Source organism: Cygnus atratus, chromosome 5, assembly GCF_013377495.2.
Source record: "Cygnus atratus isolate AKBS03 ecotype Queensland, Australia chromosome 5, CAtr_DNAZoo_HiC_assembly, whole genome shotgun sequence".
NCBI lineage: Eukaryota > Metazoa > Chordata > Aves > Anseriformes > Anatidae > Cygnus > Cygnus atratus.
This window is the reverse complement of record NC_066366.1, coordinates 37207200-37228043: the sequence shown is the minus strand read 5'-3', so window position 1 is coordinate 37228043 and position 20844 is coordinate 37207200. Positions and strand designations below refer to the sequence as shown.

The following is a 20844-nucleotide window of genomic DNA, read 5'->3' as shown; positions in this document are numbered from 1 at the left end:
TTTTTTCTCACCTCTGTATTGAGATACCTGGCAGTAGAGAAAGTTTCTGTGCAACCTTTATTTATGTTATATAAGAGCTGTGTTACAATAGACATGAGGAAATGAAGTTCAGTTGAAGCTTATCAGAGTATGACCACAACCTGTTACTTCCCCCTTCCAACACTGTTTATGTTAGTCCAAAGAAATCTCCCACTACAGGACAGTAGTGGGATCCATTTTATTTGTGTATCTTTTCATACAAAATTAAAGTAAAGCCAACTAACATTTGTATGCTTAAAAGGTACATGCCAGTTAAAGTAATGCAAAAAATGGCCAGCAGTCCAAATTCTCAGTTTTTAGGAAAATTCTTGCTTTATTTTTTTTTTCTGAGCTTTGAGAGAAAAATGTTGAATAAAATCAGAAAAATGCTTGGCTGTAGATGCAAGGGCAAGGTGTCTCATAGCAGTGAGCTGACAGCAGGTACAGTCTGGCGCTAAAACAAAAAAGCAAGCAGCAGGGGCTGGGGGTCTGACTGTGGGAGGGTCACCTGTTTTGTCTTTGGAAACTGACTGCAAGCTACTGAAGACTTGAGGACCATGTGATGAGTTTCTGGGACAAGTGAGGAGCGCTTTAAGGAGCAGTTGGAAAGGGAATATCTCACAGAAGCCAGACTAGAAAGAGAAGACGGTAAGTACAATCATTTGAGGGTGATAAGTACTCTAGGAACTGGATGCATTGTAATAGTTCAGTATCCCAGGCCCTTTCTTTCCTGTGAAAACTTTCTTCAAATGCAACTTGTAAATGCAAGCTTGCTTTTTTGGCCCAGGAAGCGGGTTGGGTTTTAGCGAGGAAATTATTACCTTTCAAAAGGGAAACTCCCTTGAAAAGAACACAGAAATGTAGACAGTGGTGGTGATGAAAGTTTGATTGAGGGTATGTAACTTAGAGAACAAAACACAGGCTATATAGAAAATAAGGTGGTAGTCATCATGGAGGGGAAGTAGTGCCATTTGTGGAGGGGAGTGTTGGATAAATGACCCAAGAAACATCAGGAGGGAAGAAAGTACAAGAAGTTGAAGAATGCCCAAGAAATCCTCAGCAGTATTAAACATTAGCAGTGCTTGACATTAGGTGTGAAGATACCATCAAAGGCTTTGAGACTGGGGTCTTAGGCCTTCATGAGAATAGGATTTTATTTCTACAGTAATTCAGTAGGGGAAAAAGTTTAACTCAAAGAAATGAGAGTAAAATTTAATTATCAATGTACATGATGTCAGCCTCAGATGGATCTGCATGCTCTTCTCTTTCACCCCTTTCTGGCAAAGGCACTTCAGTGTTGGCATTCATCAAACCTAATAGGATTGTAAAAAAAAAAAAAAAAAAAAAAAGTTTCTTAAAAGCTTTAGGACAAGGGTTGCATAACAATAATTACTTAGGAAAATTTAAATGTTGAAAATAATCCACAGGAAGATCATACCGTAGGTTGTAGTACTTTGTTTGCTCAGTAAATGATAAAAACAGGTTTCTTTTTTCAGCTATGTAAGTTTCAGATTGATATACAGTTACAGTATCTGTAAATATCTGGGGAACATGCTACAGGATAGTTTGTCTTAGAAAGTTTATAGTGAAGCAGTGTATCTATGTGCTTTATAAACTTCTTGCAAAATTAAGTCAAATCGGAAGTTCTAGTCTGAGAAGCTGGTTACTGAAAGCTGTTGGAGGACAAAGCTGCAGTTAGGATCAAACTTGATTGTTTATCAGTGATCTTCACTGTATAGGGAAAATTGATAACTCCTTTCATTGCTTTCAGAATATAATAGTTTGCTATGCATGCTGAGTTAGTATGAAATAAAATATCTTTCCAGCCTGGCTTTGCTACATCTAAGTTTACAGTTTGAATGTCATACCTGGTTAAGTATGTTCATAATTCCTCCTGCAGCTGGGTAAATTGCAAACTATTTGTTTGTTATGCCAATGGTTTGCTACAGGAACCTCAGACAGATCTCATTCCCCACCTCAACCCCCATTGAAATAAATAAAAAAGGACAAGGAAAATAATTGATGGGATCCAAATTACTTTTACACACCTTCATTTACTAGAGTGCTTTGAGGTCTTGTCATGCCAAGACTTAGCTAGGTTTCCAGCTACTTTTTTTCTCACATAGTACCTGTATGTTCTGTATAAGGGGTTTTTGATGTTATTTTTGTGTAATAGATAGCTGTTTCAATATCTACCTATTACTAATTAAGAAAAATATCCAAAATATTTATTGAGTCAGATATCCTGCAGTGACTGAGACATAGTCTGTTCCTGACTCTAATGTTTTAATCTCCAAACAGTGAAGCTCCGGGACATGGGACAAATTCTTGACTGACACAAATAGCTGCAGCTCTGAAGGCAAATGAGTTGCAGTGATTAAAACAAAGTTGGAGGGGTTTTTCTGTTTTATGATTATTGTTATCCATAGTAAATGTTTTGGTTATACTATCTCATTGACTCACGAAACCCCCAAGACACAGTCCTTTCAAGAAACCAAGTGGCAAATAGATGCTTTTCTACATCCTTAAAGTTATGTGAGATCATTCTAACTTGCAGTGAATGATGGTCCATTCCCCAAAGCTTTTAAATATATTTTGCAAAAAGTAATTTCTTCAAAGTATTCATACTTCAGAATGTTTGTTGCTTATATTGCAACTTCCTCTAGGCATACTCCTTTGCACTCCTTATGTGGTTCTTATCTTTTTTGTCAATTTTTTAGTTTATTTTTAAGTTTTATTTTTTAAAAAATAAAACTAAATTGTCCAGCTGTGTTAATTAGTTTTTTCATGATGATTTTCAATACTTACGTGTATAGTCTGGAGCTGGTTGGTTGCATAAGAGGTTGCTTTTGGTTAAAGCATCTGCCATTGAAGAGATAACAGCTGTACAGTAGCATATCTACAAAATAGGTAGTGATTTCTACATCAGTTAATTTTCATAGTTATCCATTCTTATCCATTCTTAAATTTGCAGGAAAGACAATGTGGGCAGCAGCATGAAGCAACATCAGAAATACCACGTGACTTTATTAGTTTGTTAAGGATTAGTTGAGGTGACTTGGAGGAAGATCAGTATTAAATATCTTCCTTTTTTTGAGAGTATATTGCATTATCTCAATCTAGCACAGCCTTATTAAAGCGTTTCTCGTGTGTTCCTATTTAACCTGTATTTGGTTTCAACATTGTTCATGGAATAGCGTGACTTTTTTTAGGAAGCCATAGAATGGATAAGAAAAGGGAGGGAAACTGCAATTAAGATAAACAACTTTCAGTGAGGCCAAAATTACACTGAAGAATTCTAGGGACAAAGAAAACAATGAGAGTTTTACTATGTAGCACATGGTAATACTGAGCATTTTCATACTGCTTAACAAATGTTTGTTTATGTTTCACAGATGTGTCACCAAAAGCTCAAGATAGGGTTTCCTTCTATTATTTATTTATTGCGCATTTCTATGCCAGACACTTCCTTTTAAGAAGCTGATATGTGGTATCTAACAAAATTAGAAAAACTGATGTCCAAGAAGATTAGTCTCTGTCAAATCAGACAGCATATGGGTATTTTCAAAGTTGTCATTTTTAAAGTAAGAAAAGGTTGGATGAAAGAAGAGAATGGAGGGGAGAAGATCAAACATTTGCCTCCAGAGGCAACCTCAAGGTAAGAAGTGAACACTTCTCAAGTAGGCTAGCAAAATAGAGCAAGAAATGCTGTATTCCACTTTCTCTTTTCTGTAAGAGGTTAGAAATGTTTCTTTATGTAGTTATCATTACAGATGAAACAATAAGGAAAATGAAGTCACAATACAGATCCATTTCTCCATCCCTTTATCCCTGAACACGGTACCAAACCACCATCAAATACTAGCAGCAGCGATTAAAAATGGACACACAAAAAATGAAAGAAACATAGTGAAATCCTAAAACTGATATAAATGCCTGCAAAGCTATTACTTACCTGGGATTCTATAACTTTAAGCCGCCTTTCTTGTTCTTTCAACCCACTAAGGTATTTAGACAAATTATCCACTCTGTGGAAACAAAAATGACGTGCTGAGTGAAAAGGAAAGGCCTCAGATGAAATCCTAAACCACAAAAAACGAGTAACTTACTATGTCTTCGACCCCTTGCTTGCAGTTCTGTGCTGCTGGGATATACCAGAGCCCCCTAAAAGTTTTGTCTTTTTCAAGGGTTCCTGTAAGTATTTACTGAAAAGAGCAGCATTTCTGTCATACCTCTCCCATGCATACCACCCAAGGGCTCCTCATATATTCATACAGATTAAAGCAGCCCTCAGTCCCTGCTGCTGTGGAAATTAAGGACTGCAGAAAAGAGCCATAGGTCCAGCTCTGTCTTTCTAGTCCTTTATTAGTCTATCTACGCTGAATGTAAACTGATTTTAGCATGAAAATTTATGACATAATATTTATTCCATTAACGCAGGGCTGATGAGCCACTTGATTTTTTTGAGGTTTCATTTTCAGACACTGATTTGATGTTCAAATCCATTTTTCCACGCAGTCCAAAGGGACCATGTAGAGAACTTGAATATGGTCCCTCCAACTCAGATTATTCACACATCTTCTACATCCTTTACCTCTTCTCCAATCAGTTTCTTATTCCTAGCATCCAATTCCCCAAAGGCTCCTCAAATCCCTCTCTGCTTTGTCCTAACTACTATTTAAAATTTTCCCTTTAACAAGTCATGTTGCACTCAGGTCTATGTGAAAAGGCTGTTGCTGGATGTATCTAATGTATTTTGGATTTGGTTTAATGCAGAGTTAAGTGAATAGCTTTTGGAGGGTTATGTAAGATTTCAAATACACGGGTAAGTTTGCTGACACCTAAGAGGTAAGATTAGTGGTGGTCATCTGAACCTCTTTCGGTCTCTGCTATATCTGAGATCATGCCCTTTGTTTAGAAGCAATTACATGCTTATTTATTGCTTGATCTAGGCAATTAAGCTCTTGTTTATTCTTAGGGCCAAAATCCTGCATTTTGGCAGTGACTTGCTTATGAGAATAAAGTTAAAACCAAATAATTTAAATTATTATGAATTTAGAGTCTGTTAGATTAGAGGGAGGAGAGTATTTCCCAATAATATATTCAAGTAGGCAGGTCTGGACTCCAGGTATTATGAATTAGATGAATGTTTTGAAAGGCAGAGCACAGAAAGAAAACGCAGCACAAGAAGGTTTCAGCAGAACTTTGTTATTGTAACAATTTTCACACCCACTGTGACTCTATTTGAAATCAGTTTTATTGTAAGAGGAAACACCTGAAACAGGTGTTAAAAGCTTCTTCAAAGAAGGCTTTGTTGTGTGGCTTTTCATATTGTCTTAGATGTTTTAGTTTTCCATGCATGTATCTATCTTGTGTCTCACTTAAAGGAGTAAACTTCCAAGTAGTAATTTTGCATTTTAATTCGTCAGAATACTAAACCAATTTAGGTGATATTCCTATTGGGAAGATATTCTAGAGAAATATTTAAATGGAGATCCAGTTAATAAAATCTAATTCTAGAGATCATGTCAGGAATTTCTTATGCAAAACATTAGTCTTATGTCATAAAGCCATAAATAGTACTTCTGTATCTGCAAGCTGGGGATAACTCCAGAGATTTTAAACTGTCATTCAAAAGTCTAAACCTCTTTCTGTTTTGGAAACAACAGTTTCACAGGACTTTGATCAATGTTTTGTTTCCAATACTGCTGTATGCCTACAGGGGATGGAAGTACATGCTCTGCAGTACGGTAAAGGAACTGTTCTTCCATCATTTCTTTATGAATATGATTTTCATTTGAGCTTGACTGCAGGTTTGCCTGGAGCTTACAGGCCTGTAATTGTATGTACTTCAAGAATGTGAAAGACTCTTCTCATTACTGAAGTGATGCTGCCTTGTCATGTTTTTCATGCAATGAAGAACTGCATTCCATTTGGTCTCCTCATATAAGTGTTACAGTACCTGTATATTTATCTCATGCAAATTTGAAGACCTGAAAGGTTCACTTAATATGGGTCATAATAACATACTTATTAGATGTGGCCTTCAGCCTTTCTTCATTGCTTTCTTTCCTTTCTTGTTCAAGGTTTACAAGATAATTTTCTTTTTGCACCAGCTCCCATGTTACGATTTTTTGATCTAGGCCAACTGGAAGATCTCTTTCTATAGGGGGGAAAACAGATATTAAAAATTATATTTTGCTCCCTTTTCCCCTATATTAGTTTAAGTAATGAAAGGCTGCTAAGCTAAAGAAAAATCAAACTGGAATGCAGGAAATTCCAATTAAATATCAGACACCCCTCCTCTCCCCCCCCAAAGTAGATAAGCATTATAGAATCATAGAATATCCCGAGTTGGAAGGGACCCATAAGGATCATCAAGTCCAACTCCTGGCACCGCACAGGTCTGCCCAAAAGTTTAGACCATGTGACTAAGTGCACAGTCCAACCTCTTCTTAAATTCAGACAGGCTTGGTGCAGTGACTACTTCACTGGGGAGCCTGTTCCAGTGTGCGACCACCCTCTCGGTGAAGAACCTCTTCCTGATGTCCAGCCTAAACTTCCCCTGCCTCAGCTTCACACCGTTCCCACGGGTCCTTTCACTGGTGATAACAGAGAATAGGTCACCTGCCTCTCCACTCCCTCTCGCGAGGAAGTTGTAGACTGTGATGAGGTCCCCCCTCAGCCTCCTCTTCTCCAGGCTGAACAGGCCCAGTGCCCTCAGCCGCTCCTCATACGTCTTACCCTCTAGGCCCTTCACCATCTTTGTCGCCCTCCTCTGGACACTCTCCAACAGTTTAATGTCCTTTTTGTACTGTGGTGCCCGGAACTGCACACAGTACTCGAGGTGAGGCCGCACCAGCGCAGAGCAGAGCGGGACAATCACTTCCCTCAACCAACTAGCAATGCCGTGCTTGATGCACCCCAGGATATGGTTGGCCCTCCTGGCTGCCAGGGCACACTGCTGGCTCATATTCAACTTGCTGTCAACCACAACCCCCAGATCCCTCTCTGCAGGGCTGCTCTCCAGCGTCTCATCACCCAGTCTGTACGTATAGCCAGGGTTGCCCTGTCCCAGGTGCAGGACCCGGCACTTGCTTTTGTTAAACTTCATGTGGTTGGTGATCGCCCAGCTCTCCAATCTGTCCAGGTCTCTCTGCAAGGCCTTTCCACCCTCATCCGAGTCCACAACTCCTCCAAGTTTAGTGTCGTCGGCAAATTTGCGCAGAACACCTTCTAGTCCTACATCCAAATCATTTATAAAAACATTGAATCATTGAATCATCTAGGACATTACTGGACTTCTCACATACTGTGGCCCCCAAGTGTTTAATGAGCAAAGCTTTACATTCAGATGCACTTTATCATCTAAGCTTCTTTATTAGAACAATTATAAATAGGAAAGAAGAACTGCGAAAAATCCCTCCGCCTTAAAGTGTAAATCTGTTGGCTGTTGTCATCTTACAAAGCAAACCAACTGGCCCAGCCAACAGAAGAGCTCAATTTCAGAGGTAACTTGAACATACCAGTTTTGTATCTTTCTAAAGTCTGGTAAAAGAGCACACTTGCTGCGTGCTCCAAATACTACCAAGCTTAGACCCTGATCAGGCAGGTACTTGCTTTCTTGGAGGGGAAGAAGCTTCAGCAGTGTGCCTTGATAGCCAGAAGGAGTGTGTGTGTGACAGGAAGCTTAGTCTAAGGGCTCTGAACATCAACAGTTCTGCTCCAAAGCCCGTTATCAGTCTGTGCATGAGGAGGAAATAGGCTTGTTATCAGACACCATTAAACTAGATATACCAAGTTTGCAATCACTATAGGAAGCCTCTAAATGCCTTCTGTTGTTAGTTAAACTTCATCCTCCTTTTTAATGACAACTTTTAAGGGGACCACCATTTCTCTAAGTGTATTCTCTTTCTCTCTCTCTCTCTCTCTCTCTGTAATCTGCATTGGGAAATTCTACTGATCCCAGCAGATTTCGGAGTTCATATGCACTTTTAGGGTTGTCCATTTTTAATTACTAAAATTTAACAGCAGATAAAATAACTATTTATGATTTATTCAAACTATACATCGGTTTTTCTTCAGAAATAAATCCCTTCAACCAGTTTTGTATCATAACTATGTTGCACAGAGAAAGGCGTTGTGGGAAACTGTTTATAGTACAGGCTACATTATAAACCTTAATTTGTCATGTGTATTCTCCTGGCACTTTTTGGTAAAGATAATGAATTATGGCCCTTAGCTTATGGAAATCTTACTTGCTCCTCTGTTTGGCTTATGCAGTATACCCTTGAAAGAGCATCAGGGTCTCCCGTTTATAGACATTTGTTAGCTACTTACCCAGATGTTCTTTTTTATGTTCTTTTTTGTTGAAGATTATTCTGAGAACCAGAGTTATGTGGTTAATAATGATAAATGGTGGTGCTAAGGCAGGCCGTCCATGATATTCAACAATCAGGTTGTAGCGCTGAAGCTTCCAGAAGATGTCTGCATTGCCCTGAACAACTTGAAAAGTGTAACTGTAGAGGAAAAAATTACAGAACTGTTTTTATCTCAACAAGCGTATCATTACAAATACAAAACACAGCCCCAAGTTTTCTTTAATAAAAGGAACAGGACAGTCAGCAAGTAGAGTTAATTTAAACTAAAGATTGTGCAAATTTTTAGATATTAAAATAATAACAGTTGCAGTCTTCAAATGTTAAAGAAATACTAGTGTATTTTTTAAAAAAAGAAAGGTAATTCCAATTCACTCCTGCAACATTGGCAAACGTGCTATGTCAGTTCTTCAACCAAATCAGTCATCATTAATCATTTTGACATTAAGTTTCCCCTTTGTGCAGATTATCTACTGTTAAGTCTGCCAAGTTTACAGCTGCTTTGCACCTGTGGACTTCTACTGCAGCACAGCCAGGGATCCAGACCTTGCTATGCACGTTTAATTGAATTTTTATAGTAAAAGATGCTTCTTTTCTTCTTGTCTTTAATGTGGCTAGAGTAAAGAAGATGACAACTTATATGATCATAAAAGTCTACCTATCAACCCCCAAATAATATTAGGAAAATTGCTGTTGGCCAGTTATTTTGGAACATGCAAGCAATGTAGTAAACTCTGGCATTCAGTTGAACTTTTGCCATCTCTGTCTTAAACTTACTGAAATAGCTCTTACCTGAACATAGCAATCAGGAGGTTCATAAGGAGAACGTTTGTGACTAGTAGAAAGATGACCAACAGAAGTATGACAAGCCAGTTGGCGTAGTTGTTAGGACATGATGGTGAGTTGTCCTTCAGAATCTGCAATGGATTAAGTGTACAGTTCCGGGGAAACACTCGTGATGCTGCAAAGAGAGGTAGAGAAATGAATAGTTTTGACAAATCCTACTGCCACACGTATTTCTTAGAGCAGAGACAAAAGTTTTGTGTTTCAGTGAGGAAAATCTTGTATGTTCAACAGAGAAGGGCAGGAATTACAAGTTGTTCCTGAAGTTTAAGACACTGTATTTTATAGCTATTTCAAGGCAAATAAAAACTTAATTGATATGTTTAAACATGTCATCTTTCAAGAACTATTGGCATGGATTATTGCATATGTTTAATACCTTTTTCTGTTAAGGTACAAATCAAAGATGATGATACTGATTATTAAAAGGATATCTCAACTGCATATAAACAGTAGCATAATTTTATTCATAATATTTTGCAATCATTAGAGCTTAAGACCAGTATTGTGGTAGCATGTAACTTTTGCACTGCCTTTTGTTTTTGACTGGCAAGCAGGAATGTAAATGCAAGACACAAAAGGACAGTTCTTTGGCTGCTTGAACTACTGAGCTAATTCTTGCAGTTGAAACATCGCTTATGTGAACTAATATCCAATGTTGCTGATTTTGTGAAAATGCATGTTATCATATCAATTCAAACTACCTTTGAGTTTTTAGTAGATGTTACCTCCCCATATATATGTCTTCACAATCCTCATGACAGTATGCATGTTAGAGGAGAAAAGTAAATTTCTAAATTAAAAAAAAAAAAGTAATTTCTAAATTTAAACCACTGCTTTGTACCTCTGAGCTTGCAGTCCAGATTAGTAAGAATGGTGCCACTGCATCAGACTAGCAGTCTAGCTGGCCCTATATCCTCTCTCCAGCTATGGCTGTAGCAGGTTCTTACACTAGCCTAGCATGCAACAAAAACAGTGGCATTTTGTTGGGATATTTCCTCCAGGTCTGGGAATTTGTGGCTGAAGGACTTGCCCAGGCAGATAATTTGTATTTAATAATGGTGTAGGAGGATTCCTTGATTAATTTCTCCAACTGGTTTCTCAGTCTATGCACAATTTTAGCATTCGAAGCATCATACAGCAATTAAATGGCTGACAGTTATGTATGCAAAAAAAAATCTCCTTTTGCTTGTTTCATTTGAAATCATTTACAACTTACAGAGGAAAAGATAACTACTCTCTGTTGGTTATACTCATATCATTCATCTAAATTTTCCTACACTGGGCTTAAGAATCATAGGTGTGTTTGTTTGTTTTTCAGGAAGTTCTATCATGTAATGAATTAAATCCACAGATTTAAAGTAGCCATATTTACTTGTTTGTTCTCCGTTTTTTCACCAATAATGCCTTTCCCCACAGTCACAGGTGATCTTATTCGTTAATGCAAAGAGTTATCTGAAAAGTCACAACAGCTGTCACCAGGCACATTACCTTATATTTATCTACACTGAATTTCATTTGATGCTTCATCCCTCAGGAGGGTCTTCCACAACTCTTAGGTGTAGGCTTTAGTCTTTACTACCCAGTAACTTTGTTTCATCAGCAAATATTGCTGCATTCATTAACCATTTCCTTTTCCATATGTTTTATAAAGATGTCGAATAAGGTCAAGAGCATCCCAGTACAAATGACCCCCTTCTGGAATTTGTCCATGTAATATATTTTTTCCCTGTCATCTAATCTGTTATTTATGTATGTGAGGACACCTTTTGGACTCCCAATGGGGAGAAACAGACGCTTCTAGGGGATATTTTATCTGACCTATTTTCAAATGAGATTAATCCTATTCCAGAAATATTATTTCGTACCAGTTACTTTAGTGGAAGTAAGAGTGACTTCTTGTGCTGTGGATGCTTACACTGTAGGCATTTAAAGCTAAGTGAGATGAATCATACCCCTGCTCTCTTGCCTCATTCTGACTTTAGCTTTTCCAAGGCATATGCCTTTTCTTATTAAGCAGGGTGGATATGGAAGAATGCTTTCTAGTTTGCTGCCTATGGGATTTTTTGGTTTCATCTATATTACTTCAAGTGTAAATCCCACTTCAGTAGTCACTGACATTCAGAACTGTTATTCTGGCTAAATTCTGTGACACTACATCAGACTTCTTTGGGAGATGACCTATTCTGCATTTTACCTGCTTCTCTATCAGAAATATTGCCTCTAAACCTTTATGTCCAAACATTTCCATGTATTTTGATTATTTTTGTTGTTTTGTTTGAAATGTAGCACAAATACAATTACTAGCTTTATTTGATTGGGGCAACTTTAACTCCAGAGTAAATAAATGCTCCAGAGGAATATTTATTCTAAAACACAAGTGTTTGCTTATGGACAGAGCAGTACTGCTGTAAAACTGTCACATTAAACAACTGCCAAAATATATGGAGATGTTGTTATTACAGTTTACACAAGGGTTATTTGGATCTAGGTTAAGCTGAGCAAAAATGGATTGAAGTGAAAGAAGGAATGCCAACCTTTTTCAACTGCAAATCCTTGTGTGAATATTGTAGACAGCTTCTCTAAACAGGGCCAACCCCCATGTTCTAATATAGTTTCACACTGTACGTTATCTTCATTTGCAAATGCGCTATTTATATCATAGTAATGTGAAAGCTTTGGCTAGGGAAATATGCACTCAAAGATGGTAAAGTTAGGGGAGAAGTTTTCTCACTGTCTATTTCATCCAGTGGAATCTGGCCGAATATCTGAAGGTAGGGACGATAAAGCACTCTTCTGAATATCCACTCCACTCGGTTGTCATCAGGATGAAGCAGAGCTTGAGTTGTCACACCATAGGCGATGAGCCATACACTCAAGAAAAACAGAAAGAAGAAAACATCCTTCATCTAAAAGAGAAAAGGGGAGGGAGAAAAGGAGGACAAATGACTGATAGCATAATCAAAGAACAGTAGCTTGGTATGAAAACTGTTCAAGTAATTGTTTCTTTACAAGCTTGTTTAGGTTAAAGGAGGTGGAATACAGTTTCATGCACAGGATTTCTCTCTTTACCTTGCTGTTACCCCATTGCTCCTGGGCCATAACCAGCATTTTTGTTTGTTAGCTAGTTTAGATAAAGGCATATTTTTAATTTAAAACTTTGTTTTTCAGTCAATTACTGTTTAAAAATGAAACATTTTATCTTTTAAAGTAATTTGTTTTAAATGCAGATTTTCTGTGAGATCTCACAGTACCATTGACTGTTTAGCTGTGAATTACAAGAAGTCTGCTGCAGCAGTCAATCCTGGATGACAGCACTCATTGATGAATTCTGAACCAGGGATAGGGCAGACATTGAAGACTGCAAGGACCAGGTAGCTCCTGTCTTTGGTTTTCAAGCTAAGTAATGCATCTGAGAGATTATTTTTAAGACTTTCTGCTTTTAAACATTGTATTTCTCTACAGAAGCAGAAGTAATTGAATCCAAAAGCACTTACTTAAAAAAATCGAATATGTATTTCAAATGCAGTAATTTTTCCCTGGTGGAAGAGGAACACTTCATCCTCTTCCCATCTAATCTGACAGTTCATTAGGGACTGTAGATTCATTTCAGTTAGATAATAGGATTGCACAGTTACCTAAAAGCATAGGCATTTCAGACCTCCAGGAGGTTACTACAAGTTCCATTAAGAATTATAGTATCTAAGGCAGGCAAGACATAGTTCATGTCTTTCTGACTTTCACCCATCTATTTTGTTTTCTGGATGATTTCAAGTTTGTCAGCACTGCAGGACTGCAATAGTGTCACAGTTAAGAGAAAGCAACAGTATGTCTGGAAATATTTTTTCCCGACTGCAGTCTGTCTCCCCGTAAACTGGCATTGGACTGCCATTTTAACAGCTACAAGACTTATTTCAGCAATTCTGTATCAAGGTTAAAAAGGACAAAGATGGTAAGACACAATCTTGGCTTACTTCCCTATTTAAGGGAAATGATCTTGCTTGAACCCACCTGATGAACCTTTCAATAAGATACTGTTTACTGAAGTCAATTTCATCGTTCTTTCCCTTGATGTAAGGCTCAACACTGAACTACCGAAGCTAAAGTATTGTGTTGGCTTGGATGGGGGAAAGATGAAAGGTCCTGTTTTACGGTTTTGTCTAGGCTACTGTTTATGTTCTTATTTGCATCTTCTTAATCCGTGTGTTATCTCATATGACTTCAGATGCTAACGTAGTATACATATCACCATATTTGTTCTGGGCCCTGGTTTAGTTTGGTATGCTGCCAGGAAGGGTTGGGAGCTGTAGATCTGCCTGGTTCTCTTACAGTAAAAGTCTGCTAATGCTGTAAACTAGATAATGTACAAGAACAAATATTTATTTGCCATTTACCCTTTTGCTACTCAAAGCAAATGTCATGTTAGAGTTTCAGTTATTGCATTTGTAGACAGATCTAAATAGCTTGGTAGTTACGTTTATTCAATGTATAGGCTTGTTTAGACTGTAGAGCTTTTACTGAGCTCTGCTTTGAGTCACAAGTCAAATATTTGTAGAATCTATGATAGCATTTACAATTAGATGAACTCCTATTAATCAGTTACCTTGAGCTAATTGGCCTAGAGGATTAACATGCCTAAATAAAAAGCTGTTTCAATGTTCCAACCTATACCCAAGCACAGTAAATACAGTCCTAATGTCTCATTTCCTGCAGGAGAGTGGTAATAAATACAAATCTTTCATCATCATCTTCCAACATATGCTTACAAGGTGCTGTTTTCATTGTAGCTTAGAGTTACAAAGTACAAGTAAGAACAACTCCTGTGGGAAACTTGCAACTATCAATTTTCTCAGATTTTTTTTCACACTTCTTGCAAATAATGTAATCTATTTCCCAAAGCACAGCAGAGCCATTCAGTAAATGCCCTACCCTCCTGTAAATGCCCTGTTGTCTGTCTGAGGTCTTTGCTCCAAATGCTTGTGAAGTAGGAGTAATAGCAGTGTGTAAGACACAGACATTACTCCTGATTTGCCAGACCAAAGGGTAAATGATTAGCTAAAGTACAAGGATTAGTAAATTGAGGCTAACTTAATACACTACAGAGCTCTTTGGACGGATCTATTTGAAACTCACTGCATCTAATTTTCATGATAAATAAGGCAATATACGCAAAATGACAGGCCTTAAAAATATAAAGACGCATTATAAACTGATTTCCTTTGTAAGAAGATTTCCAGTTCTCCATGTTTTACAAAGTACAAGTATTTATGTGAGAGAGGCTGCACACTTACCATCCTTTCCACAATTATGATTTTTGGTCCAAGCTGTTTGTGAATTGCAAAAATGTGTATAAGTCTAAGGGTAAACACCATAAAATCAATGGCAAGTATTGTGCGGCCAGCTTGAAAAGTCGAATTCAGCATCCTGAAGAACAAATGAAACAAAATACCAGATCTTAGCAAGAACTGCTGAGAAGTCTCTTCTCAAATATTACACTTGGTTTCCAGGCATAGTTTAGTTAGGAAAAGGCAAGTGCTTCAGGGTTGTGGTTGCATACGTCACAGTCATTACAGCTGTAAGAAAAACGTAATATAATATCTATACATTGGTGAGAAGTAACCCAAAGATGGAGAGACACCAACTTCTCTGTCTCAGCTGAAATGAGACATTAAAACAAAACAAAGCAAAAAAAGTGATTAAAGTGACTAAAAGTAAATGCAAAAAAATGAGAAGCAGAGCTTCTCTGTACAGGTGTTTGAATATACCAATATGCCTTTTGTGGTCTCTGCAGCAACATCTTCAGTTAAACAGAAATTTAGAGGCTTTTATTGCAGAAACTTTCTTCAAAATTTGTAGATGTCATAGCCTGACCTCACACGCACGTAAGACTATCCTGTCAAATGGCATAAACAGCCCATGCTCCTGAAGCTGACCACATCACATAAAACAGATATATATACCTGCAGGTTACCCCAATTATGAAAAGGAAGATGGTCACCATATCACATTTATTCCAGTTATCCTCTAGATACAGTTTGAATTTCTTCATTAAATTTGTGTCTTCATCTGTAAAGAAACTCTGAAAAAGAGAAATGATTATCAGCACTGATCTGTTTCAAGTTTTGCTATTTCATTGTGAGTTTTAACATTATTCCTGTTTCCCTTTTGTCTTTCATTGCAAAAAGCAAAAACTTCCTAATGTAATAGGAAAAAAAGCTTGAAAACATAAGCTCAGTTTACTGTGTTAAAACACACACAAAAAAGAAAAGCACAACCTTCTTAATCTTGTGATATTTTAAGAAGGTCTGATTCAAGATGTTGTGAGCATTCAGACTGTTAAAGAATTTAACAAATTTGTGGTCAATGTTCAATTTCTAGATACAGCTATCTAAACAGCATGTACAGATTTGACGTTTGTACACTATAATTGTGAGCGCACATTTGATTATCTAGGCAAAGAGCTGTCTTAATAGGCTTTCAGCCCAGCACTCCACTTACAGGTTTATAATGAAATATTCTTTGATCCAAATATTTTCTCTGTGCTTTTCTGTTTATGGCCTTTCAGAATAATTTCAAATAACTTGTAACAAACTGGGATCTCCTTCACTAATCCCATTGCTTAAACAACAAGCATCTATTTGTTCTTTCAGAATAAGTGTTTATAACTGGTTTTTAGTCTGAAGAGGACAGTTTTATGCACCCACAGTTGGCAACACGCTAGCACCATTGTTCACACATTATTTCAGTTGTTGAACTGAGGATATTCCAAGAACAATAATTGGGGGATTAGTGAAGTCTCTTTGTTTTCTTAAACAGGAAAAGCAAAACAAAGAGAGATCTGCTAATGTTTTGAATGTATAAATATTTTCAAACAAACCGAAGTAATCTGAATTCATTGTCTTTTTTTCTTTTTTTTTTAACAGTCCCCAGCAGGGTAGAAATCTTTGAAAAAGTGCATTTGAAAATGCACTTCCAGGTGCAGCCTGTAACTTCCAATTTATGTTAACTGTGGTGGGAGGTCCTAGTTCTGGGGAGTTAAACCAGACAGATACTTCATAAAGTGAAGGCCGCCTGGCTCTTAGCAGCCCACTTGGCTATTGGCTACAGCTGGAGCAAGCAAGAAAAACAAAGGTGGAGCTACAGGCTTATAAGGTGTAGGAAAAGGTTGCTCTGGGAGGGAGAGGTGAAGTGTTTTGAATAAGGTAAGATTTGTATTTCTTTTCTGTGCAAACCTGCACATGAGAGTTGAAATCTTCAAGTTTGTGCAGTTTATGCAGTTTGTAAACCTATTTGAAATATTATCTCAAGGTTTATTGCATTGCTGCTGAGATGTTGAATGTTACTGACCTGTCGGATTTCTTCTAAGACCAGGGTAAAAACCCAGAAGTAAAGTATAATTTCTTTAACAGATGGACCCTCAGGTGGAGGTGGTTTAAAATCCAGTAAAAGGACATAAGTAAACAGAAACAGAAAAGCAAAATACATTATAACATTTCCCATAAATACAGTTACAGGGGCACTCCAGAATTTTTTCCACCGAGTAAACAAGAATGTTGCCCACGCTGTGTTTTCAGAAGAGTTCTGCTTTTCTAATTTACCATTTCCTCTGCAAAACAAAAAGAATATAGGCTTGGTGACAATCCCCTAAAATAAGTTCATGGGAAAAGGCTCAGTATTATCCTATATAAAGCTTCTTTTAAGATAGTAACAGGCAGATGCTGATAGTGGAAGGAGGAAAGCTGTGGAAGTCAGAGCAATCATGTTACCATAGCAGAAATACTTGAAATCAAAGAGAAAAACAAAGATGCATTAGGCTTAAATGCGTATACTTGGTATTTCAGTTTTGTTGCATTAATTTGATTTGCAACTTCAATGTGTTCATACTACGTGTAGTATGAACATTGTGCAAATTGTCAGGAAGAAGGAGAATTTGGCTAGTTGGTCTTCATCATCCAAAACAATAGGTAAGAAAAGCAAATAGCTAGTGTAAGTTTGCAAGTCAGATCTTATTTTGGTCCTAAAAATTTCTTGTAACGGTTGTATACAGAAGTTGTCATTGCTGTGACTACTTGAGATGATTATTCTTTTTGACCTAGACTCAAAAGTGCTGAATCATGCTAAATGTGTTTCTTGACTAGCCTCGATGGAGTCTAAGAGAACTACTAAAGGAATACTGAAGTTTACATAACTGTCCACGCTGGTTTCTTGCCCTTTATGATTAAATCAAATTGCAAAAAGATCACCAAAGAAGCCTTTTAGTAAAAAGCTGAGTTCATAAATTATTCATAAATGTAGGCTTTGACTCTTGTGAAGTTCCACAGGCATTTTGGTAACTGAAGGGAAATTTGACCTGTACATCTACTGTTGTTTTTGCAGTGTTTTGGAATACAAAGTGTTATCTACTGGTAGTGGAAATTACCCTGTACAGAAAATGCATGTTCCTTGTGTTTGGTAGCAATCTGATCTGATCTTAGCATGAGGTTTTGTTTCCACATAAATTGCTCACATCCCTAAGTTAGGAAGTTAGGGATGTTATTGGATCCTTTAGTTTTCTGATTCTGAGAAGAATGATTCCTAACAAAGGATATGCATGCTAGATTATGCTTCCCCCTGCCTCCCCCCCGGCTCCCCCCCAAAAAAAGGCAAACAATGACTCTTCACTATCTTTCCCCTGACATTCTTGCTAATTATTAAATATACTCGTTATAAGGAAAAGTTTCTCATCTCCAGTCTTTCCTGTGTGCCTGATTCTACCCTACCTTTTGATTTATGACATTGTAAGAGACATTCCCATGATAACAGGCTAATATCATAAACAGATAATTGCAGCTTTACTGTAGGATGCTCAGATGCTGAAACAAATCTGGGAGGGAGAGCCCCTTTGTTAAATTAAATCTCTAAGATAATAGCAATTGGAATGCACAACATAATGACCAAGAGTCATAAACCATACCTCACTCAGGGTATGAAAGGACTTTATGACATTACTTACAAATAGTCCCAAGAGGCAGACGTTTGTACACCTATTTTACAGGTTAGAGAGGGAGCAAAAAGTCATGATTTTCTTCAATATACCAGCAGTTAAATGCCAGAGCTAAAAATAGAGGCTAATAATTCTGACTTGGTCCAGCACTACATACTGTGGACTGTGTTTCATTAGTACCACTGTCCACATATTTCTGAAGCTCTCTTCAAACCATTGAAAAGCCCATGCTAAATACAAGCAGATATTTAGCTCCTGTCAGCTATTAAGTGAACTGTGTATTAATCAAAAGTTTCTCTGTCCAGACTTAAATCCTTGTGGCCTTCCAGGTTTTGCTAAGGAGTGTGCGGTTGAAGTATAGGGTGTGGATCAGAAGTTCTGAATTGTGGCTGTATGAGAGCCCTTGAGCAACTGCCAAAATCTTTGTGCTTAGTTCCCCATTTCTGTAATGCTTCCTCTAGAACATAAGTCCGTTGTACTTCAGGTTCCTCAGGGCCAGTTTTTTTTTTTTTTTTTTTAACGAAGAGGACTAGTATAGCGGGAAGCTGACTACATAAATTCCCAGATACTGCTGTTTGCAAGTATTTCTGTTGCTGCCTTTGTAGGGAAGTATGCAGTGATGCACTAGAGTTATGCAAGAGTTAGCTGAGAACCTTCTTTCTGCTGAACTCAGTAATCCTATAGGGGATTATAGTTCCTAAATCTGATGTATCAGCTATTGCCAGCTGAAGGGAATCTCAGGAGATGCCTTCTGATTCCCCAGGTATTGACCAGATTCTTAGTTCTGTAAAAATGGCCTGCTCATGAGATATAAAGTTGTCTCCTTAGATATGGTGCTATAACCCTGTTTATCTTCTGTATTCCTTTTACAGAGCAACAGCAATCAGATGGAGCAGCACTTTTTGAGGAGTAATGACTTTCTTGGCCATTCAACTGCTCCTTAGGATCATTAGCTGATCAGTAATCCACAAGAAGTGTCCGGTACTTTGTAGTCATAAAAATTGTGTTAACTGATGGTTTTAAACTTACCTATATTCTTCCTTAGAAAGAAACAAAGTCCTTTCTGTATCTGAACTGTCCAGCTCTCTAAATGGCTCAGGTTCTTTCTTTGACTGCTTTTCCTCGCTGTATGGAAATAAACTCATTAGTTGAAAGACAGTGGTTAGCAATTCTTCGCTACTGAACTGGCATTCCTGCAGAACAGTTTGCATATACTTATTTTGGACTTGCTCTGCTGAAAAGCTATCAAATGTGCATAATCCTTAGCTTTTAAATAAAAAGAAATTGCAGAGCTAAATTCAGCCACAAGATTCAAAGGAGAAATGATAATCAACATGTGTTCCAAAAAAATGGAGCGAGATGCTCAATTTCCTCAAAATAATTAGAAAAGAATTTGAGCAGAAATAGACCCCTCGATCAGTCCTAGAAGACAATACCCCTATGCTCCATTCCTGGATGCTCTCAGTAGCACTTAAGACCGGAAATGCCAGGAAGCATTAGGGTATGTGTGTCAACTCTAGCATTTCCAGAGAAAGGAGGAATGTCCTCAACAGAACAAATTTGGAAAGGCTTTCTTTGAATAAGAATCTAGTCAGTGGCATCCCTAACTGGCAGGTGGGTTAGAACTAGGTGATCTTCAAGGTTCCTTCCAACCCTAGCCATCCTATGGTTTAAACCCTTCTATGAAAACTTTGACAATGTTTCACATTAAATTACTCGGATTTGTGAAGCTGGTAACCACTAGTCCTAGAAGAAAAAACATCTTTAGTGATACTAGCAGAATGGAAGTCTTAGGTCAGGAATGGCAAACAGGCTTTCCTCTTTCTTTGTACGTAGTTTAACAGTTAAGCATATGTATTTCTTAATAGCAGGTCATTCCATAATGCCAGTTCTGATGATTTGTATCTCCGATTTTCACAATACTTGGAGGTTTCCCTAAAGTTTCAGTTCTTAGATTCTTATGACTGTGTCTAAGCATCGTGGCTGCTTTTTTCTTCTTTTCTGTTTTGCTTGGTTTGCTTTGGTGATTTTATTTTTTCTTTGAAGAAAGCCTAAGATTCTAGCCTCTTCACTGTGACAAAAAGCTGAAAACTATGAACTCCAAAGCTGTGCCTGCAGAATACTACAAAGAGATCTCCCAAGATGTTAAATTAGAAATCTTAATTGGTTTCATATGAGTCCTGTGGTTTTAAGCTTGACTTTTGGTTCCCAAGGCTTGTGGCTGCTAGTTCTGCTTTGTGATGGTTGTTTTTACTGTTAAGATACTGAGGTTTGAACCAGACATCTTCACATTTAGAAATAGATGGTGCTATATCTGGAGATATCCTCTATATGCTATGTGTTACTGTATATGCTGTACATTCAAGTGGAGCTGACAGAATCCCAACAGGCTCTTCTGTGGACTGTACAAAATAAAGTGATCTAGGTGAAACTGACATTGGCTTTTGAAGTATTAGAATAAACACAGCACTAGCCCAGTACATACAAATCACTCAGTCCCATAGCAAACTAATTTGGTCAAGAGTGGTGCAGTCCTTTTGTTAACCCTCTGAGGTGATATTACTGTATTTATCCTTCACATAAGAAATTTTCAGTTTGGATTTTTTTTCATGACTTATTTTT

The 20844-nt window shown here is 37.6% G+C and overlaps 1 protein-coding gene across 1 annotated transcript in view; it reads right to left on the bottom strand.

Annotated features, from left to right (window-relative positions):
• Window positions 1-1230: 1230 nt before the first annotated feature.
• Window positions 1231-20844, bottom strand: part of TRPM5 (transient receptor potential cation channel subfamily M member 5) — a 38343-nt gene continuing 18729 nt past the window's right edge. Inside the window, exons 14-24 of the mRNA XM_035539689.1 lie at window positions 19252-19347; window positions 16587-16845; window positions 15200-15318; window positions 14531-14663; window positions 11974-12148; window positions 9189-9357; window positions 8359-8537; window positions 6049-6181; window positions 3974-4046; window positions 2827-2917; window positions 1231-1331 (exon numbers count right to left, since the gene is read on the bottom strand). Of these exons, the coding sequence (XP_035395582.1) occupies window positions 1231-1331; window positions 2827-2917; window positions 3974-4046; window positions 6049-6181; window positions 8359-8537; window positions 9189-9357; window positions 11974-12148; window positions 14531-14663; window positions 15200-15318; window positions 16587-16845; window positions 19252-19347 (1528 nt within the window). The remainder of the gene's footprint in view (window positions 1332-2826; window positions 2918-3973; window positions 4047-6048; window positions 6182-8358; window positions 8538-9188; window positions 9358-11973; window positions 12149-14530; window positions 14664-15199; window positions 15319-16586; window positions 16846-19251; window positions 19348-20844) is intronic.